The sequence below is a fragment of the Anomaloglossus baeobatrachus genome, chromosome 6, assembly GCF_048569485.1.
Source record: "Anomaloglossus baeobatrachus isolate aAnoBae1 chromosome 6, aAnoBae1.hap1, whole genome shotgun sequence".
Lineage (NCBI taxonomy): Eukaryota > Metazoa > Chordata > Amphibia > Anura > Aromobatidae > Anomaloglossus > Anomaloglossus baeobatrachus.
The window spans coordinates 560041128-560064614 of NC_134358.1; the positions used below are offsets into that span (position 1 = coordinate 560041128).

Genomic DNA, 23487 nt, shown 5'->3' on the forward strand with positions numbered 1-23487 from the left:
TATTCGGGGGGGGGGGGGGCGTAGAGATAAAGCCGGGGGCCCCTAGGTCCTTTCCCGCAATTCACATGTGATTATATGAAATATGTACAAACGTGAAAATGACACATACAGTCATGGCCGAAAGTGTTGGCACCCTCGAAATTATTCCAGAAACTGATGTTTTTCTCCAAGAAAATTATTACAATTACGCATGTTTATTTCTTTTGTTTGTAATAGAAGAACACAAAAAAAAACACAGAAAAAAATGAATGGACATAATTTCACGCAAAACCACAAAATTATTGGCATCTTTCCAAAATTGTGGGTAAACAACTTTGTTTTAAGCATGTGATTCTCATTCAAACTCAATTGTGGCAAATAACAGATGTGGGCAATATAGAAATCACACCTGAAACCAGATAAAAAGGGGAGAAGTTGACGCAATCTTTGCATTGTGAGTCAGTGTGTGTCACGCTAAGCATGGAGAACAGAAAGAGAAGAAGAGAACTGACTGAAGACTTGAGAACCAAAATTGTTGAAAAATATCAACAATCTCAAGGGTACAAGTTGATCTCCAGAGATATTGATGTTCCTTTGTCCACATAATTAAGAAATTTACAACTCATGGCACTGTAGCCAATTTCCCTGGACGAAGATAAAAATTGATGAATGGTTGCAACATAGGTGCAGGTGGATAAGCCCCAATCAGGGTCCAAAGAAATTCACGCTGTCCTGCAGGCTCAGGGGGCATCGGTGTCAGTGCAAACTATCTGTCCACATCTGAATGACATGAAACAGTATGGAGGAGACCCAGGAGGACCCCACTGCTGACACAGAGAAAGAAAAAAGCCAAAATTTATGTGAAGAAGCCAAAATCCTTCTGGGAAAGCATCTTGTGGACAGATGAGACCAAGATAGAGCTTTATGGTAGAGCACACCATTCTACTGTTTACTGAAAATGGAATAAGGCCTACAGAGAAAAGAGCACAGTACCTACAGTCACACATGGTGGAGGTCAGAGATGTTTTGCTGCCTCTGGCACTGAGGGCCTTGACTGTGTACAAGACATCATGAAATCTGAAGATTACCAAAAGGATTTTGGGTGGCAATGTAGAGCTCAGTGTCAGAAAGCTGGGGGTGCGTCTTTGGTCAGGGGTCTTCTAGCAGGACAATGACTCTAAACACTTCAAGAAGCACCAGAAATGGATGGAAACAAAGCTCTGGAGAGTCTTTAAAAAGAGGCTGGACGGACATCTGTCTGGGATGATTTAGTGAATCCTGCTTTGAGCAGGGGGTTGGACTAGATGACCCAGGAGGTCCATTCCAGCTCTAATATTCTATGATTCTATGAAGTGGCCGCAATGAGTCCAGATCTAAATCCCATTGACTCCTGTAGAGATATCTGAAAACTGCTGTTGGGAGAAAAGAAGAGGAGAGAAGAGGAGAGGAAAGGAGAGAAGAAAAGAGAAGACAAGAGAAGAGAGAAGAGAAGAGAAAAGAGAAGAGCGAAGAGAGAAGAGAAGAAAGAAGAGAAGACAAGAGGATAGAAGAGGAGAGAAAAGGAGAGAAGAGGAGAGAAGAGAAGAGGAGAGAAGAAAAGAGAAGACAACAGAAGAGAGAAGAGAAGAGTGAAGAGTGAAGAGAGAAGAGGAGAGAGAAGAGGAGAGAGAAGAGGAGAGAAGAGAAGAGGAGAGAAGAGAAGAGAAGACAACAGAAGAGAGAAGAGAAGACGAGAGAAGAGAAGAGGAGAGGAGAGAAGAAAAGAGAAGACAACAGAAGAGAGAAGAGAAGAGAAAAGTGAAGAGTGAAGAGAAGAGAGAAGAGAAGAGAGAAGACAAGAGGAGAGAAGAGGAGAGAAGAGGAGAGAAGAGAAGAGGAGAGAAGAGGAGATGCCTTTAGATATGAGAGACCTGGAGACGTTTATAAAGAAGAGTCAGAGATTCCAGGTGAGAGGAGGAAGAAGCTGTGGACGGATATAGAGAGCGATTCATTCCAACAATTTATTCCAAACTGTGTGCAACCAAATATTAAGCCGAGGTAGAAAACAATTGTATCCGGCTCATTTTTGGAATTTTGTGTGAAATTCTGTGCAATTTGAACATTTTTCAGTTTGGACAACCCCTTTCACAATCACCATCATTTCTGGTTTCCAATGAGTTCATAACAAACTCTCTGCCACATCCAATGGGAGACTGAAAGGGTTTGTGGCTTCCAATGCTGCTACCTCCGCATTTAATATGGAATTGTACTTTCAACAAATGTTGCTTAAATCAATAGCGCAGATGAGTAGAAGGCACTTTGTAATATACTTTATCAGAAAAATCAGCTTCCTTCCCCACGTATAAGCCAATTCACTTAACAAAAACAGCTCAGATCCATCTTGCTTGGACAAGACGGACTACCAGCTCACTGTGGTGTCACCTGATACAGTTCATTATTCTCTATGGACAGTGAAGAGAGGAGAAAGAGGAATAGAGAGGAGCAGAGATGTAACGGGGAGATAAGGATACTACGACTTGTGCTGTCCCTTATCCCAATGGTAGACTTAATGGTAGTCAGGGTCGAGCCCCCAACGTGACCCTGTCTCCTGTCCTGGTCCTGATGACTATGTCCTCCTCACTCTGGGGAGTGACCGAGTTGGAGATCTCAAAACCCACCAACAAGGTAAGACAAACAGGGGTATAAAAAAAACATATACACACCAAAAACCTACACAAGAAACAATCCAGGAAATACGGTGAGGAATAATAAGGGAAAGGGGAAACAACTTGCACAACCGTAGCAGAGAGCCCAGCAGCAGCCTGTAACACCTACCTAGATCCACAAACTCAGACGGGCTGTGATGGACAGGCTAGAGGAAAGCCGCTCACAAAGCAGGACCCCTAGAACCCTGAAACCCTTTAACCCCTATACAGGGATTTGGAATTACACACAGCCCCGGTGATCACTACCTGTGGAACGCTGCAGTCTGATGAGAGTAGTCGTCAGGCAGGGTCAAACCGGGAAATACAAAACAGGGACAGACAGGCAAGGACGTAATCAGAAAACCAGGCAGAGGTCAAATCCGGATCGGGCAGCGAGGTACATAAACAGCAGGCAGGAGGGTAGTCAGGAAACAAGCAGAAGTCAGAACACCAGTGTGGCGCCCCTGACCCGGTCAGGCACCACAGAGTATTGCACCCATGCGGGGACAATGCTTCCAGGTAATTTCCAAAGGCCAGGATGAGGTGCACACACAAACACATAGTGACCAGGTCTCCCACACCACAAGAAGGGACCCTTGGGTAGCCAGTAGGGGTTAACTTTCAATTCCCAGCTAGGGGGTGTGTTCAGAGGCTGGTTGCTAGGAAGCAGGGCAGAGAGGAAGTGAGGGAAGTCGGGAGCGAGAGGTTGAAGTGTGTGGAAGGGAGCAGAGGGTCTCTCGTGTTAGACGGGTCCTGAGGAGTGCAGTAGCTGAAAGCGGGGGAGAAAGGGTACCGTGGGTCGGCCTGAAAGACATCCAGAGAGAGGGGTGGCTGAGTACGGAGATCCTGGTATCCGAGCACGCAAGGGGAAACAGATCCCCAGTACAGGCAGCAAATCATCCAGAGCTGCTTAACCTACAGGTGGGGGGTACTTTATGCCCTCACCACTACTACACAGAGCTCGAGCCAAGCAGCAATCACCAGGCCCATAAGGGGACAGGGTCAGAAGCCATCCCACCAAGGCCACGCTGCCGGCAGACGGGCCAGAGAGAGGGGAGCAGGGTAGTAACAGCTTCCCTGGAGGAGTCCTACCACGCTTCAAGCAAGGGATCCTCCCAAACAAAAAGAGTGCAAGGAGGGCGAGTGGACAGCTACCCTCAGAACGGCCTCCTGGAATTCCTGGTTCCACCTGGTTATCACAGTGTCGCCCGGGCATCTCACCGTGACCTCTAAACAGTGAGTAAACACGTTAAAAGACTTCTTGGACTGTGTTTGAGTCATTCTGCGACCTGTGGTCCCACCCACGTACACAGGGACCTGGGGCTGGCCTTACTCTCAGGAGGCTATTACAACCGACTGCACCCACCATCAGCCCCAGGCAGCCCTTAACCTGCAGTGGCGGTCCTCACTGACCGCAATTCTGAGAGTGGCGTCACGACGAATCCCAACAAGAAGGTTCCCTACCTGTGACCAGACCGTCCCATCCCGTGGAGTCCCTAAGGGTAATACCCTGCTGCACCGCACCTGTAGGGCTCCACAGTTCTGGCGTCACGAACAGGATTTGGACTAGACCTGTTCAGACAGGTGACCGTGCGCCTCAGAGGTCCGACCGCAAAAATCGAACCGCCGCCATATTGCCATCTTCAGAAGCGCGCGCTGCAGCCCGCGCGAGGGAAAAGAGCACCGCCCACGAAGAGGTGTGGCCGCCCCAGAATCCCCACAATTCAGAGAGCGTACTGACCCAGGAAGTGGAAAGGGAGCGCGCAGATTTTTGAAGAAAAATGGACGCTGCAGGAGGTAATGCCCCTGGTCAGGGCGACGCAGCCCAAGCGATGCCAGCCCCCGTCGCGCTGGACGCAGCAGCGCCCGGTGCCGGTGCCGCGGTCGCAGCCGCGCCGGCCGAAGTCTCCCCCATAATGCCAGTTTCCTTACTGTATGTCCCAGGAGCGCAATGGCTGCCCCAATACGCCGGTAAAATAGACACGCTGACCGGGTTTAAGAAGAAGATCAACACCCTGCTAGACATGCACGCGATGACTGGTAAGCAGAGGGCCGCTGTGGTGCTAGGACAATTGACTGGAGCAGCAGAATTGGAAGCTGAGTCCTGGACCAATGATGACCGGGGCTCTGTTGAGACCATCTTTGCCAAACTAGCAGCTGCTTTTGAACACCGCACAGAGGGAGAGCTGAGGACGGACGTCTATAACTGCCGTCAGAAGCCCCAAGATAGTATAAGAGACTATGCCCTCAGGCTGCAGGCTGCACTACGGGCTCTCAAGCTGGTGGACCCTGTCAGTGATCAGGAAGGAAACCGGATGATGAAGGAACAATTCTTGCGGGGCCTGCGCTCTCCTGAGGATGGGAAGCAGATGAAGTTGTGGTCCCTGGAACACCCTGACGTGGACTTTGCCATTTTGAAAGACAGGGCAGTGAAAGCACTCCAACCTCCTGTGGACACAGACCCCGTCGCACCAGCATGGCCTGCCAGTTCCACGGCTGCAGGAGCGGAATCCTCCTCGCAGGCCCTGATAACTGCAAAAGGACTCAACACGCCAGCAGAGACCATAAATACACTATCCTCCCAGGTGCAACAGCTCACTAAGGACGTCGCACAAATCCTGAAAGCAATGCAGTTGCCCTCAGACACCAAAGTCCCTCATCGGATCCTGCTAGCTGACAGCCCAGAGGACGTCCCGTGGATGCGGAGGAGAAGAGGTCCTGCGACCCGAGGTAGGAGCAGTGATCGCTATGACTCATCTGGACAACCCATCTGTCGTCGTTGCCAGGAGGCAGGTCACTATGCAAGGGCTTGCCCTTTAAACGAGCCAAACCTGGGGCCGAGGGCCAGTCCTCAGGATTAAGAAGATCAGGCCCAGGTCGCTGCCGTGATCAGTACGTGGGTGGACGTCCTGTCCTGTCCATCGTCCTGGATGGGATCCCTACCCCGGCATTATTGGACACCGGCTCTCAGGTAACCACGATCCCGTATGTCCTGTATCGTAGGTTTTGGTCGGACGACGATCTCCGACCACCGGACCCCTCCCTCACCATCTATGCTGCCAACGGACAACCTATAGACCAGATTGGGGTCAAGGAGGTAACCATAAAGGTGGGAAGGCAGGAAATGAAGGGACAAGGACTGATTGTTGTGGACACTGATATTAGAGAAAGGAACCCGCAAATGATTTTAGGCACTAATGTCATAGAAAATTGCCTAGGGGAAGTGTTGTTGTTGCTTCACCAGATTGTTGAAGGTGCTGAGGGCAGGTCGCAAAGAGCCTTGCAAAAAGAGATCCGAATCATTCTGAGGAAGCAACAGGTAAAACAGACTGGCGGTGAGATTGGTAGTGTACGGGTGATGGATGCTAACCCCATTGTGATACCCCCACGGAGTGAAATGATGATGTGGTGTAGAGCAGCGGTAGGTCTCAGAGGACAAGATTACCAGGCTGTACTAGAGCCCACTCATTCAGACCACTGGCCCACGATTCTGACAGCCAGGGGGGTAGTTGATGTACACAAGGGACGAGTGCCTGTACGAGTGTTGAACTGTGGGGAGGAGGAAGGCAGACTACCAAGGTACGCTACCATAGCCAAACTGTTTACATGCTCAGATGACGCCATAACACCTGTAGGTCCCCTGACACAAGCTGACTCAACAGAGGATGAGACCTCCCAAAAGCAGTTAGAGGACTGGTGCCAGAAACTACACGTGGGGACTGACTCTACACCCGTCTACCGGAAACATGGGGTTTACAGGGTCGTGCGGGAATACGAGCAGGTCTTTAGTAAGAACCCACTAGACTTTGGTAGGATCAAAGGGGTGCAACATCGCATACCCACAGGCAGTCATCCTCCCATTAAGGAAAGACATAGGCCTATTCCACCAGCCCATTACCAGCGCACAAAGGACATGCTGAAGGACATGAAGGAGGCAGGAGTCATAAGGGACAGTTGCAGCCCCTGGGCAGCTCCCCTAGTCCTGGTGAGGAAGAAGGATGGCACGATGAGGATGTGTGTGGATTACAGACGGATAAATCAGATAACACACAAGGATGCCTACCCTTTGCCAAGGATAGAGGAATCCCTCGCTGCCTTAAAAACCTCCAACTACTTTTCTACCCTAGATCTTACTAGTGGCTACTGGCAAGTATCTGTAGCAGAGGAAGATCGGGAGAAGACGGCCTTCACCACCCCAATGGGCCTCTGTGAGTTCAACAGCATGCCATTTGGACTCTGCAATGCCCCCGGGACCTTCCAGAGGCTTATGGAATGCTGCCTAGGGCACCTCAACTTTGAGACCGTCCTGCTCTACCTGGATGATGTCATCGTGTACTCCAAGACCTACGAGGACCACCTGAAACACCTGGCTGAAGTCTTTGAAGCGCTATCCCGATATGGAATGAAGCTGAAACCATCCAAGTGCCATCTACTGAAGCCAAAGGTCCAGTACCTAGGTCACGTGGTCAGTGCAGAAGGAGTAGCACCGGACCCAGAGAAGGTCACATTCATCCAGGAATGGCCCACACCTACTACCGTTCGGGAGGTACGTCAGTTCCTTGGCTTGGTAGGCTACTACAGAAGGTTCATCAAGGGCTACACGAAAATGGCAGCGCCTTTGCAAGAGCTCCTGGTAGGCCACCCAAAGAAGAAAGGAAAGACCTCCGGCCCGCCATTTCACTGGGGAGAAGCAGAAGAACACTCCTTCAGACAAATGAAAGGGGCCTTGACGGGTGAAGAGATCCTAGCCTACCCTGACTACAGTCTACCATTTGTACTGTATACAGATGCCAGTAATGTGGGACTGGGAGCAGTGCTTTCACAGGTGCAGGAAGGCAAAGAGCGTGTGATTGCTTACGCCAGCAGGAAGCTCAGGCCTACTGAAAGAAACCCAGAAAATTATAGCTCATTTAAGCTAGAGTTCCTGGCCATGGTATGGGCTATCACAGAGCGGTTCAAGCACTACCTGGCAGCCACCAAATTCACTGTCTTCACGGACAACAACCCCCTGACCCACTTGGATACTGCTAAATTGGGTGCCATGGAGCAGCGTTGGGTAGCCCGACTGGCGAATTATGACTTTACTGTCAAGTATCGAGCTGGCCGCAAGAACGGCAACGCAGATGCTCTGTCCAGGATGCCTCACCTAGCAGACGAGGGTGAAGATGTAGATGATCTTGAAGAGATTGAGCTGCCAGCGTTCCATCGCCATGGAGCAAAACAGTGTCGGCAGTTGCGTGCCAACCGCCAAGAGGTGACCCTGAACCCACTACCTCACTACAACTGGAAGGAGACCCAGGAAAATGATCCAGCGGTAGGCTTGGTAAAGAAACTGATCAACCAGCCTGGCGCCAGCCTTGACAAAGGAGCCCCACCTGAGGCACAGTACCTATAGAAGGAGAGGGGTCGATTATTCATCTATCAAGACAAACTTTACAGGAGCATCATTGACCCGAGGACGCATGAGAAGGTGTGGCAAGTGATTGTACCACAGAAGGATACGAGGATGGTGCTAGAAGCCTATCACAATGGTGCAGGCCACTTTGGTTGGAAGAAACTGGAGGCCCTACTTAAAGTAAGATTCTACTGGGTGGGCATGAGATCTGCCCTAGAGAAGTGGTGTCGAAACTGCGGGCCCTGCAATCTTAGAAGAAAAGACCAGCCCAGCCAGAGAGCACCACTCCAGCCAATCCAAACTAAACGGCCCCTGGAGATCGTGGCCCTGGACCATGTAAAGTTGGCACCCAGCAGACAAGGCTACAATTACGCTCTCACTATGGTTGACCACTACTCCAGATTCCTGGTGGTAGTACCAGTCAAGGACTTGACCGGTCAGACTGCAGCCAAAGCGTTCCAGACACATTTCTGTCGACCACATGGCTATCCAGACCAAGTGCTCACTGACCAAGGACCAGCCTTTGAAGCTGAAGTGTTTAAGGAGTTTTGTAACCTTTACGGCTGCAAGAAGATCCGTACCACGCCTTACCATCCTCAGACCAATGGCATGTGTGAGAAAATGAACCACATCATTCTCGACCTTCTGAAGACTCTCCCATTAGAAGAACGAAGTCGGTGGCCGGAAAAACTGCCCGATCTAGTGGACATGTATAACAACATCCCTGTGAGTTCCACGAACTGCACACCGGCATACCTGATGAGGGCCAGACCAGGGAGATTGCCAGTAGATCTGGAAATGGGAGTTGAGACCCCTGAAGACCATCAACAAGGTGCTGATTGGGATTCCAACCGCCAAGCCCAATACAAGAAAGTACAAGAGTGTGTGGAGCGAAGCCTGACTCAGCAACGTGAGAAACAAGAAAAGGCCTACAATCGAAAAGCACCTGCTGTTCCTTTGATGCCAGGAGATATAGTTCTCAAGAGAAAGAGAAGACATCATAAACTTGACAATCACTGGGAAGAAGAACCCTATACTGTGTTGCCATCGACGCTTAGCAGTGAAAAGACATGCCTTATCAGCAAAGATGGAGGAAAAACAACAGCTGTCGTTTCTAGAGATCGCCTAAAGAAATGTCCTGAACAACTAAGAACCCCTGAAGAAAGTCCCAACCCTTTGCTAGTTCAAGAACCAAAAGAAAAGATGATCCATACTGTACTTGGAGATTTCCCAGCAAGTTGGCCTCAATACAATGGAGCAGTAGTTGTTCCAGTCATTACATTCCCTCAATCTAGAGAAGTAAGAGAACCAGAAGAACCTGTCCAGAACCTGGAAGAGCCAAATGTAGCTGAAGCAGAAGACCATGCACTGGTATCAATACCCAGTACACCCATTATTCACATTGAGACACATACATCGGGTGGGAGGACACAACCTCAGACAGATGACAGTATAGTACTGCGTAGATCAACCCGCAGCAACTTTGGTCATCTCCCATTACGCTATAGAGAAAGTACAGTTTAGTTCAAAGTGACGGTATGAAATGTAATGTTTCACCTGTTTACAGTTAAGTAACGTTTAAGGGAAATGTGCCCACAAGGACTATTGTGAGACCTCTTTAAAATGTTTTCTTTACACTAGTTCACGTGCATTTTAAAAAAATGGACCACCGGTTATGAACTGGCTTTAACCACAAACTTTTGCATTGTAAAAAGTTACCTCCTTGGTATCAACCACAGAGTCTGCCTGTTGAGGGGCATGGCTCTGCACCAACAAGGGGGCACGCCTGTTTATGGGGCCTGCCCTCCAACACTCGGAAGCGGGTACGCCTGTTTATGGGGCCTACCTTACACCACTCTCCTCAGGAGAGGAAGATTGGAGGAAAGGTCTGGGGAATGTGATGGCCCAGCCCTGGTCACCAAAAGGACCGGCGACCTACCTCCTGGAGGTTTTTGGGTGGGGTTCGGACATGTGGGTGGTTGGTGGTGGAATGGTACCTGGTATGTTTAAATGTAAATAATTGCCCCTGCGTGGGAAAAGTTTGTATTTACCTTTTTCTCTTGTCTTTGCAGCCCGAGGACGTGCTGATGATAACTAAGGGGGAATGTGGCGCCCCTGACCCGGTCAGGCACCACAGAGTATTGCACCCATGCGGGGACAATGCTTCCAGGTAATTTCCAAAGGCCAGGATGAGGTGCACACACAAACACATAGTGACCAGGTCTCCCACACCACAAGAAGGGACCCTTGGGTAGCCAGTAGGGGTTAACTTTCAATTCCCAGCTAGGGGGTGTGTTCAGAGGCTGGTTGCTAGGAAGCAGGGCAGAGAGGAAGTGAGGGAAGTCGGGAGCGAGAGGTTGAAGTGTGTGGAAGGGAGCAGAGGGTCTCTCGTGTTAGACGGGTCCTGAGGAGTGCAGTAGCTGAAAGCGGGGGAGAAAGGGTACCGTGGGTCGGCCTGAAAGACATCCAGAGAGAGGGGTGGCTGAGTACGGAGATCCTGGTATCCGAGCACGCAAGGGGAAACAGATCCCCAGTACAGGCAGCAAATCATCCAGAGCTGCTTAACCTACAGGTGGGGGGTACTTTATGCCCTCACCACTACTACACAGAGCTCGAGCCAAGCAGCAATCACCAGGCCCATAAGGGGACAGGGTCAGAAGCCATCCCACCAAGGCCACGCTGCCGGCAGACGGGCCAGAGAGAGGGGAGCAGGGTAGTAACAGCTTCCCTGGAGGAGTCCTACCACGCTTCAAGCAAGGGATCCTCCCAAACAAAAAGAGTGCAAGGAGGGCGAGTGGACAGCTACCCTCAGAACGGCCTCCTGGAATTCCTGGTTCCACCTGGTTATCACAGTGTCGCCCGGGCATCTCACCGTGACCTCTAAACAGTGAGTAAACACGTTAAAAGACTTCTTGGACTGTGTTTGAGTCATTCTGCGACCTGTGGTCCCACCCACGTACACAGGGACCTGGGGCTAGCCTTACTCTCAGGAGGCTATTACAACCGACTGCACCCACCATCAGCCCCAGGCAGCCCTTAACCTGCAGTGGCGGTCCTCACTGACCGCAATTCTGAGAGTGGCGTCACGACGAATCCCAACAAGAAGGTTCCCTACCTGTGACCAGACCGTCCCATCCCGTGGAGTCCCTAAGGGTAATACCCTGCTGCACCGCACCTGTAGGGCTCCACACCAGAATCTAAACAGAACAGGACAGGAACCAGGAATACAGAACTATCTCTGGCAGAGGTCAGCAGACAGGAGGGGAAATAAGAAGGGTGTGGTGTCTTCCCATTCGTTGTAGCTGAATGATGGTAACTTCAGCTGGAAGACACACGCCACCTATAGTCAGCCAGTGGAACTGCAGATCCCAAGGAAACCCAGCCGATTGGATGACCAGCACAATAACCAGGAAGCAGAGGGCTTATATCACAGATGGAAGTGATTAAATGTTGACAGCTGAGCAAGTCTGCTGCTGCACCAGTGAAGGAATTAACCCTTAATATGCTCAAAGAAAAAAAACTTCATTAAAAGTGCATGGTCCTAGATAGTAAGTGAGAAAGCTGACCCTGAGCCTGTCCTTGTATGTGTACCGCCCCGCTCTCGGCAGCCGAGTTGCTCGGATCTGGTCCTTCTGTGGGTGGCTCGAGGGTCTCCGGACCCGGGGATCTCGCGGTCACTTCAAATGAAAAGGGGAGTGATGGGATGGTGGGTGTAGGACGTATATGTACGGGATGAGCTGTACGGAGTTTATGACGCCACCCGCGGTATGTGGTGATATTGGACACCACCGCTGCAGTTACGGGGAACCCGGGGGAGATGTTGCGCAGCAAGTTGTTAACCCCTTCGTGGGCAGGGATGGTGGCCCTGGACCCGTTGGGGACTGGTGATGCAGGGAGATGTGTGACCGCAAGGTGCTGATGTACTCACTATTAGAAACACACACCAGCCTCTAGTAAACCAAGGTGATAGTGGTCGTTGCCCGCAGCCGGCTGTGTTCGGGTTCCCCCACCCGGCTGGTGGTCTCTGTCTTTCTCCTGCACCTGTTTTGGAATGGTGGACTACCTGCGCTTGCAACTTCAGGAGTCCATTCCCGGCTGGATGTGGCCTAAGGAACCCTTGCCCGCAGACGCTGGTCCGTGGGATCTCTGAGCCTTGGCGGTGGCCTGTTATCCCCCTCGGTGGGCTGTTGTCTTCAATCGGGACTTTGGGTGGGACAGGACCTCTAGTCCTGGCCGCAATCAGCTAATTAACTAGTTCCAGTCGCTTCTGGACCTAGCTTCAGGGTCTGAGTACCCCCCTGTGTGCTCCGGTTTCCGAGTCGGTTCCCCGGGTCGGTACCGACGGGCCACTACCCTGTCCCGATCCACCTCGGTTCCACCGAGCCATCTTCCCGACTCCTGCAGACGGAGACTGCCATATGCCCCCTTGCCAAAGGCGCCAGGGTTCCTACCCTGGTACCTGTCAGTTTGCTTCAGGCCTCAGACACCGGCCTGACCTGCATTCTCCTTGAACTCCACAACTCATCTGACTTTTCCCCGCCCCGGGCTGTCTAAACTCCTAGGTGGGCGTCTTCCAACCGCCTGGTTCCGCCCCCTGGTGTGTCTATCAAGCCCTTTGGGGGTGACTAGGGTTTTCAGGTTGGCTGTGTGTTACCTGTGAGGGAAGGGTGTAATGCGGGGCCCTATTTGTGACTACCTGGCCCGGCCAGGGCGTCACATATGCGCGACAACAGAGAGGTAACAAACAAAGGAAGATTCAAAAGGATTGTGCTGAGCTTTCTAACAAGTCTTCTACCTCACCCCAGAGCTGAATTCATATATACACTTCACATTACTGTTTTGTAATGGCCTCCCTGCTGATAGTGTCCCAGGGAATCCCATGGTGACATCCCATCCCTGGAGTAGTTTCTAAGAGCATTTTTTCAACTGCACACGATCTCCGCACTCACAGGAACAACTCTACATGCACTCTTCCTATCCGTGTGCAAGTCCACTTAAGAGAAATGAAGCCCGATGTTACAGCACCATCTGTGTGCGTTACAGAGACACAAGTCTGATGGTCAGGGTTCACAGAGTTCATACAAAGTAATAAGAAAGATACAGGTCAGGACAATTAGAGATCGGAAGACGGAGTCAAGAATTATATCAGGTTAAACCCACACAAAGACAAGGAGCCAAGTAACTCAGGCAACAATCCTGAGCTATAAGCTGAAAACGAAGCAGAAATATGTTCTGTGCCTTTAAAATGCCACATTGCGCAGGATATAGAAAGCCTGGAAGTAATGTCTGTGGGATACAGAGAATGATTCCACATCTAATGTATCAATGAGATAACACGGTCACCACCTGTCCTCTATTTCCTGGGATCTCAACAGTTTATAAGAATTTCTTCCTGGAAATGTGATTCTGTGTAATTGTACTTATTTTACCGAGTACTGACATCACTAGTTACGAGTACTAATCACCCGAGCATGGTAGTGCCCGCTCATCACTAGTTACGAGTACTGAGCACCCGAGCATGGTAGTGCCCGCTCATCACTAGTTACGAGTACTGAGCACCCGAGCATGGTAGTGCCCACTCATCACTAGTTACCAGTACTGAGCACCCGAGCATGGTAGTGCCCGCTCATCACTAGTTACAAGTACTGAGCACCTGAGCATGGTAGTGCCCGCTCATCACTAGTTACAAGTACAGAGCACCTGAGCATGGTAGTGCCCGCTCATCACTAGTTACAAGTACTGAGCACCCGAGCATGGTAGTGCCCACTCATCACTAGTTACGAGTACTAATCACCCGAGCATGGTAGTGCCCGCTCATCACTAGTTACGAGTACTGAGCACCCGAGCATGGTAGTGCCCACTCATCACTAGTTACGAGTACTGAGCACCTGAGCATGGTAGTGCCCGCTCATCACTAGTTACCAGTACTGAGCACCCGAGCATGGTAGTGCCCACTCATCACTAGTTACGAGTACTAATCACCCGAGCATGGTAGTGCCCGCTCATCACTAGTTACGAGTACTGAGCACCCGAGCATGGTAGTGCCCACTCATCACTAGTTACGAGTACTGAGCACCCGAGCATGGTAGTGCCCACTCATCACTAGTTACGAGTACAGAGCACCCGAGCATGGTAGTGCCCACTCATCACTAGTTACGAGTACAGAGCACCCGAGCATGGTAGTGCCCGCTCATCACTAGTTACGAGTACTGAGCACCCGAGCATGGTAGTGCCCACTCATCACTAGTTACGAGTACAGAGCACCCGAGCATGGTAGTGCCCGCTCATCACTAGTTACGAGTACAGAGCACCCGAGCATGGTAGTGCCCGCTCATCACTAGTTACGAGTACAGAGCACCCGAGCATGGTAGTGCCCGCTCATCACTAGTTACGAGTACTGAGCACCCGAGCATGGTAGTGCCCACTCATCACTAGTTACGAGTACTGAGCACCCGAGCATGGTAGTGCCCGCTCATCACTAGTTACAAGTACTGAGCACCTGAGCATGGTAGTGCCTGCTCATCACTAGTTACCAGTACTGAGCACCTGAGCATGGTAGTGCCCGCTCATCACTAGTTACCAGTACTGAGCACCTGAGCATGGTAGTGTCCGCTCCTCACTAGTTACAAGTACTGAGCACCCGAGCATGGTAGTGCCCGCTCATCACTAGTTACAAGTACTGAGCACCTGAGCATGGTAGTGCCCGCTCATCACTAGTTACCAGTACTGAGCACCCGAGCATGGTAGTGCCCGCTCATCACTAGTTACCAGTACAGAGCACCTGAGCATGGTAGTGCCCGCTGATCACTAGTTACGAGTACAGAGCACCTGAATATGGTAGTGCCGGCTCATCACTAGTTACGAGTACTGAGCACCCAAATATGGTAGTGCCCGCTCATCACTAGTTCCAATTACCGAACACCCGAGCATGGTAGTGCTCACCTAGCACTAATGAGAACATTATATGAAATGATCTTCAAAAGTATATTACAGAGAATAATATAATACCAAAGAACCAGCATGGGTTTATGAAAAATAAGTCATGTCTTTCCAATATGAGGCAGTAAGTGCAAATTTAAATAATGGTCTTTAGGCATCACACAATAGTCTTGTCCTGAAACGGAATCTGTCAGTTAGAGTTACAGGGGTGGGGCAGGATAGGGTAGGGTGAGACAGCTCCAACGATACCTAGATCAATGCTCTGCAGTGCTGCATTGCACCGAAAGTAATTTTTTTAAAATTTGCAAATTATCTTCGCAAGTGTCACGGGTGGATGAATCAGTGCAACATGCGCTCTGTCTCTTCTTCTCCTCGCTCATACTTGATTGACAGTGGAGGGCAGAGGTGATATTGTGCAGCAGAGCGTCTGTCTCCACTATCAATCAAGCAACAGGGGCAACACCATCATTCTAAAAAATATTGGAAAGCTGGAGTCAGCACAAAGGCGTCAACTAGATTATTACACCAGGTTTCCAATATAGTGAGAGGTTATAAAAGTTGGGCTTGTTTAGCTTAGTAAAAAGGGTCCTCAGAGGCGATGATATATGTATAAATACATGTGGTTTGGATATTGATCAATGGTAATAAAATAAAGTTGTGTCGAAAAAAGACACATGGAAAAAACCCTTAGAGATTCAGGGTGTATAATGAAGTATGCTTGAAATGCTGATGTTCATCAAAGCCTTTTGTGTATCTAGCAATCTTATATTTAAAACATAGAATGTATATATAGTTAAAGCTGTGCCAAAGTGCGTAAGATAGACATTAAAAAATAAACTGCAATACTCAGAGGACAGTGCCTATCAAAATATATCCCCTTCCCCTGAGGAAGCGAGAGACGCGAAACGTGCGTTGGGGACGTGGTGCAATCTGACACCAGTACTCAGATAGACCAAATATGGGTAAAAACTGTTTTGAAAGTTATTGCTTACTGCCAAAATATACATAAGTGCGTGTGTTGCTTTGGTTATGTAACAGAGACATCAGAATGCATTGCTATTATGTTATAACTTTCTGTGGGATGGGCATTCAGAGGGATATTAAGAAACAATAAAACTTTCTTGTATATGGTTATAACTGTGGAGGTAGGAGAATTGACAGGTGAGCCTGGGACAGGGAAGAATAACCTTTTATTATTTCTTTAAAAAGGGGCTAATTAGAATGAATCTGTTTGTAAATATTTTAATGAGATTAGCTCAGATCTAATAGATACAAAGAGGGATAAATAGAGAAATTAAAGCCTGTGATAAACTTGCCCTAAAAAGATGTGATTTTAGGTCCTGCTTAAAACTGTAATACTGTAATTTAATCTGATTAACTGGGGTAGCGCATCCCAGAAAACTGCTGCAGCACGTGATAAGTCTTGAAGGCAAGAGCTAAAGACTCAGAATTGGAGGATGCTATTATGAAACTGATGACATGAGTAAGGTGGTAGACGGAGATTAGAGGGGATATGTATTATCGTGCAGTACTGTAAACAACTATGTAGATCCTTGGTATGGCAGTAGACAGAGATGCAAGAAGAGCTGTTGGGTGGTGCAGCACAATGGAGAGGACGCCTAGGGTGTTATGCAGAGATGCAAGGGTAGATGTTGGGCGGTACAGCACTGTGGCATGCTTTGTGGGTGAATGTGATGAGTTTATGTTGTATTCTTTGGTAGATGGGCAACCAGTGCAATGACTGGCACAGAGTGGAGGCATCAGTGTAACGGCTGAACAGAAAGATGAGCCTGGCAGCTGCATTCAGGGTAGATTTTTTTCGTAGTTACCATGGTAAGAAATCCGTAGATTGTAAAGATGTTTTTAAAGTACAGGTAACATGATTATGCCAATTACGGAATATAGAGAATGAGGCAAAGATCAGCATCAAACATCTTCAAGCTCAAACAAAGCAGCCTCAGAGATGTTACTAGCAAACATAGCTTTGCTACACATGTACCGTATGTATAAACTATGGCCCAGATTCAGCACGCAATGGAAAGTTAGATGGCAGAAAACTGTTTAAAGTATGGCAAAACTTTTGTGCCTAGATTGCAACTTTTGGCTTTTTTTTACACTTTTTTACACTTTTTTTTTTCAAAAAGTAGGCAAAGTTCAAGCAGAATTGGGCACGGCCAAGCACCCCTGAAAAAGTCATCATAATTTACAAAAGAAATGTACTCCCGTAGAGATGAGAGAACTTTTCAAAGTTCGGTTTGCCAATCTTTACCGAACCTCCCGATGTTTGCCGAGCAGTTCAGCAAACACTCCAGGCTTATTGAATTCAATGGGAGGCCAAATGTACGTGCTGTAAAATGGTGTGAAGGGGCTGTAAAAGAAAGAAAATAAAGCAGGACATACTTATCAAGTCTCCGGCACGTCAGTAACGATGAGGTAGTGATCTGATTTTTTTTTTTGCCAGAAAGTGTAGATTGGGTGCAGGAATTTGATGTAAAAATTTCAGCACCAATCTGCATCTCTTGGCAAAAATTGCACAAAAACGGTTTTCTTTCAGGAGGTGCAAATTTGTTGCTGAAATGTCATATGTCGTGCTTCAAACCTTTTGTATGTTTTTTTTCACACTGATTTTCCTGGCCAATCACAGCCATGCCAATACTTGACATGGCTGTGATGGAGCTGCGAGTGGGTTTTCTGCAAATGAACACTTACCGAACATTGCCGACTTCTGAGCAAAGTGTTCGGTAAGCCGAGCCCGAATTAACCGGCCAAGGCTCGTACCAAATCTCACATTGGAGAATGCGAACCGAAGAGGTTCGCTCATCTCTATACTCCAGTCACTGACTAGAGTATGTTTTTTTGGAAATGGCACACGAAAGCTGAAAGATGCATCAAAGAGGTGAACAGTTTTTAAAGAATAAGTTGCATCTTATTCAAACTCCCACAACAAGACTGACTCGATGAATCAGGGACAATGTCATCATCATCCATATTTCTTAATAAATGTCTTGCGTCCTTTACATCACACGTCTCTTGCCACAATTTTGGAGTAAAATTGCTTGAAATGTGGTTGTGCAAAAATCCTATAGCCTTTAGGGCACTTTACACGCTGCGATATCGCTAGCGAGCATACCCGCCCCCATCGGTTGTGCGTCACGGGCAAATCGCTGCCCGTGGCGCACAACATTGCTTACACCCGTCACACGGACTTACCTTCCTTGCGATGTCGCTGTGGCAAGCGATCCGCCTCCTTTCTAAGGGGGCGGTTCGTTCGGCGTCACAGCGACGTCACACGGCAGCCGCCCAATAGAAGCAGAGGGGCGAAGATGAGCGGCCGGAACATGCCGCCCACCTTGTTCCTTCCGCATTGCCGGTGGACGCATGTAAGGAGATGTTCGTCCTTCCTGCGGTGTCACACACAGCGATGTATGCTGCTGCAGGAACGACGAACAACATCGTACACGCAGCAGCAACGATATTAAGGAAATGAACGACGTGTCAACGATCAACGATTTTTCACGTTTTTGTGCTCGTTGATCGTCGCTCATTGGTGTCACACGCTGCAATGTCGCTAACGGTGCCGGATGTGCGTCACTAGTAACGGCGTGACCCCGACGATATATCGTTAGCGATGTCGCAGCGTGTAAAGCACCATTAACATTTAGCCAATAAAATATATACCGTATTTTTTGGATTATAAGACGCACCTTTCCTCCCAAAAATTTGGGAGGAAAGTGAGGGGTGTCTTGTAATCCGAATGTAGCTTACTGGGGGCGGTGGAGAGGGGTCACTGTGGGCTTACTGCAGGCAGCGGGCTGTGCTGCGGGCTGTGAGGCAGGGGCCGCTATTCTGAATTTGTCCGTAGCGCGAGCTTCAAATAATGGTTCCCGGAGTAGACGCGTGCGCAGATGGAGCTCTTGGCTTAGAATCTTATCTGCGCATGCCCATTGATCTCCCTACAGCGGATTTAAGGAAAATGGTGCATGCACAGGTGAGATCTTGGCTTGTCATTGAGCTGAGAACTCCATCTGCACACGCGCCGACTCGCCAACTGTGCCACGATGAAACATCTTAGTGCTCCCTGCAGCGCCCCCCCCCCCCCCCCATGGTCAGGTTTGGTACTGCAGTACTAATTCCGCATGATCTCCCGCATTGCTTGCAGAGATATCATGAGTTACAATTTACACAAAGTGACAGAATGACTGTTTTTATTGTATCTGTCTCCCGGTTGGCAGAACGCTGCTCGTTTGCTGCCAGAAAGCAAATACATCTGTTCCCCACAACACACAACACAAAGCTCTGCAGTGAGGATATTTCTATCTATGAGACTTTCACTGCGAAGCCAAATATGAAAACCCGCTGAACAGATTAATATGGGGTTCATGCCTCCTGGTGGGCTGGTGGTCACCACTATTGTAACGCACCATAGTAATTAGAGTCATTCCAGACAGGAGCGCAGAATAAAATAGTCAGGAATGTTTCAAGCAGCTTAACAAGAAATGAAAAATACATCTGCCCCATGGGGGGTGCGGAATGGTTTTGGTTGATTGAAAAATGGCCACATTTACCGCTGCTCTTGGTATGTTACTGTCTGCAGCGCTGACATTGCAAAGACAGTGCTGCAGCCAATCACTGAGCTCAGCGGCTCTAAACAACTTGTGCCGTCAACTCGGGCAGAGACGCTGATGTCTGTAATTGGCTGCAGTACTGTCAACATGACATCAGAGCTGCAGCCAATCACTGAGCTCAGCGGCTCTAAATTACTTGTGCCGTCAACTCGGGCAGAGACGCTGATGTCTGTGATTGGCTGCAGCTCTGTCAATGTGACATCAGCGCTGCAGCCAATCACTGAGCTCAGCAGCTCTAAACAACATTTGTCGTCAACTTGGGCAGCGCCACTGATGTCTGACTGGTTACAGCACTGTCGACGTGAAATCAACATTGCAGCCAATCACTGAGCTCAGCAGCTTTAGACGACTTGTGCCATCAACTCGTGCAGAGCTCCTGATGTCTGTGATTGGCTGCAGCTCTGATTTCATGTTGACAGTGCTGCAGCCAATCACATAGCTCAGCGGCTCTAAACGACTCATGTTGTCAACTCGGGCAGCATCACTGATATGTGATTGCCTGCAGCACTGGTGATGTGACATCAGCTCTGCAGCCAACCACTTAGCTCAGCGGCTTAAACAACTTGTGTCATCAACTTGGGCAGTGCCGCTGCTGTCTGTGATTGGCTGCAGCAGTGTATGTGACATCATCACTACAGCCAATTACTGAGATCACCAGCTCTAAATGACTTGTGGTGTCAACTTAGGCAAAGCCGCTTATGTCTGTGATTGGCTGCAGCACTGTCGACGTCACATCAGCTCTGCAGCCAATCACTTATCTCAGTGTCACCAATCTGTGACTGGTTGCAGCACTGTCGACATGACATCAATTCTGCAACAAATCAGCGGCTCTAAGCGACTTGTGCCATCAACTTGGGTAAAGCCACTTATATCTGTGATTGGCTGCAGCAATATCTACGTGACATCAGCGCTGCTGCCAATCACTGAACTCAGTAGCTCTAATCAACTTTTGCCGTCATTTCAAGCAGAGCCGCTGATATCTGTGATTGGCTGCAGTACTGTTGACGTGACGTCAGCGCTGCATACAATTTATGCAGTGGGGGAGACAATGCTGGACCCGGGGAGGGTGAGTGAATCTCCAGTTATTTTTTTAAAAACAAACTGCAGATGTTTTGCAAAACCAGAAATACGCGTAATCTATATGTCTCAGGTCAGTGTATCACAATATGTGTAATTTTCATGTTTTAATGCTTTAAAAATGAAAAAAAACCTGTTTTTAAAAACTAGTTTTGTGTGGCCATGTTCTTAGACGCTCCTTTTTATTTTTCTCTATCTGCTCGGGTTTTATTTAATGGGAAGAGATGTAGTTTTTTTTTGGTTCTATGCAACATTATCTTTTTTTTTTCTAATTAACATTTTATTATTTTTCGGCAGCACAGACGTGATGATGCAAAAAGTGTTTGTTTCTTTTGCCTTTTTAAACCGATGTATGATAAAAATTGGTTACTCAAGCTAAGTTTCCTTTTCTCTTTTTTTATCCCCCATATTTATTTCCTTCATTAAGTGAAAAAACTAATTATATTCAACATACAAAGATACATAAACATATTAAAAAGGAAAGAAATCTTTTTTTTTTTTTTCTTATTACAAAAGATGAATCTTTTTTTCTCAAAGTCCCAAAATGGCAATTGAATATAATTGATCGTAGACATGATGCCTTTAAGTGGAATCGTCATTTTAATTTTTAGTTCATAAATCAATAATACATATAAAAATATGCAACATTGTAATACTCTTATCACACAAATTAGCTTTTTTCTCTGCCGGAAATGGTACTTAGTGATGAGATTTTATGTAGATAGAAAAAGGGACGGAGCTCTGCATCTAGCTCCTCCCTCTGCCTGTAGCTCCTCCCTCTGCCTGTAGTTTCTCCTTCTGCCTGTAGCTCCGCCCTCTGCCTGTAGCCCTATTCCCTGCCTCTAGCCCCTCCCTCTGCCTATAGCTCCTCCATCTGCCTCTAATCCCTCTCTCTGTCTGTAGCTACCCCTCTCTGCCTCTAGCTACCCCTCTCTGCCTCTAGCTACCCCTCTCTGCTTCTAGCTACCCCTCTCTGCTTCTAACTCCTCCATCTGCCTATAGCTCCTCCCTCTGCTTCTAGCCCCTTCCCCTGCCTGTGGCTCCTCCTTCTGCCTCTAGCCTTTCTCCTGCTTTTAGCCCCTTCCTCTGCCTATAGCTACTCCCGCTGCCTCTAATTCTCCTTCTGCATCTAGCTCTTGCATCTTCCTATAGCTCCTCCCTCTGCCTCTAGCTTCTCCCTCTGCCTCTAGCTTCTCCCTCTGCCTCTAGCTCCTGCCTCTGCCTCTAGCTTCTCCCTCTGCCTCTAGCTTCTCCCTCTGCCTCTAGGTCCTCCCTCTGCCTCTAGCTTCTCCCTCTGCCTCTAGCTTCTCCCTCTGCCTCTAGCTCCTCCCTCTGCCTCTAGCTCCTCCCTCTGCCTCTAGCTTCTCCCTCTGCCTCTAGCTCCTCCCTCTGCCTCTAGCTCCTCCCTCTGCCTCTAGCTCCTCCCTCTGCCTCTAGCTTCTCCCTCTGCCTCTAGATTCTCCCTCTGCCTCTAGCTTCTCCCTCTGCCTCTAGGTCCTCCCTCTTCCTCTAGCTCCTCCCTCTTGCATATAGCCCCTCCTTCTTGCATATAGCCCCTCCCTCTTGCATATAGCCCCCTCCCTCAGCCTATAGCTCCTCCCTCAGCCTATAGCTCCTCCTTCTCCCATCATAGAATCTCATCAGCACCAGCTGCCATCTCCTATCCCAGATATAAAAATTAAAATGATGTTTACTCTTTAAATGCTTAATAGCAGTACAAAGATGGCAGAGCCATGGACTTCAGTAGGCTCCTAGGTCACCAAAGCTGCTCACTGGCATCCTGTGATTTAATTTTGGGGGAAGGGGTCAACGCAGGAAGGGTGACAGCAATGCCATCAAGTACATCACTCTCATGACTGCTGCAGCCAATCATTGCTGAGTGCAAGATTGGCACACGATCACTGAAGTATTTTGCTTTTGCGGACAGCTACCCATACGGATATGACAAAGATTTTTCTTACTTAAATGCAGGTATTTTGAGCTAAAAACTATTTTGGCATCTCGGTTTCATTTAAAAATGTCCTCCGGTTGCCTTCTGTAGCCACCCACTGCAGGAAAAGAGTTAACTAAGAAGTTGTCAGTGAGCTCTGGTGGAAATTAAGACAGAGAGTTTGTAACTTTCTATGATGGTTACTAATCTCTTCTCAGCTGATTTATCACCACAGAAAAGTTCAGCTCTACTTTCATGTGGTCATAAACCAGTGCAAATTGCTAATAAAAAAAAGAGTTACAAACTATGCATCAGAAGGAGCTTTCTGATGGATTATCAGTTAACTCTTTCTGTAGTCAGCAATATACAAAGCTTTTAAAGACAAATGGTGACAATTTGTTAAAAGAAACTCAACTACATAAATGATTTTAATTCCATGATGCATGCATTAAAAAAAATTGCCCTGGTAAATGTCCATATCCTTAAAAAACATGGAGTGGATGTTACAAATCAGGCACCCAGGAGGCAGAGACGGGAAAATATACTATATATATATAATATATATATATATATATATATATATATATATATATATATATATATATATATATATAAAACCACTGGGACAGAGGGATGACATTGACATAAATGTGTCCCTCATTTTAGTGGGGCCATGAGTATTGCATGCTGCTCAAGCATAAATGTGAATTCAGCCTTAACCAGATATAGAAAAATGATATATAAATATATAAATTAATTACCGCTTCTGGATTGTATTTGGATAGGACTCCGTTACCATGAAACTCCTCCAAGACATCCTTAAGTTTCTTGGTTGAATCTTAAAGAAATGAAAAGAAA

General features: G+C 48.2%; 1 protein-coding gene across 2 annotated transcripts in view; it reads right to left on the minus strand.

Moving 5' to 3' along the window:
* DGKB (diacylglycerol kinase beta) overlaps positions 1-23487 on the minus strand; it is a 705227-nt gene that overhangs the window by 551992 nt on the left and 129748 nt on the right. For both annotated transcript variants that reach the window (XM_075315722.1, XM_075315723.1), the window contains exon 3: positions 23391-23467. In XM_075315722.1, the coding sequence (XP_075171837.1) occupies positions 23391-23467 (77 nt within the window). The remainder of the gene's footprint in view (positions 1-23390; positions 23468-23487) is intronic.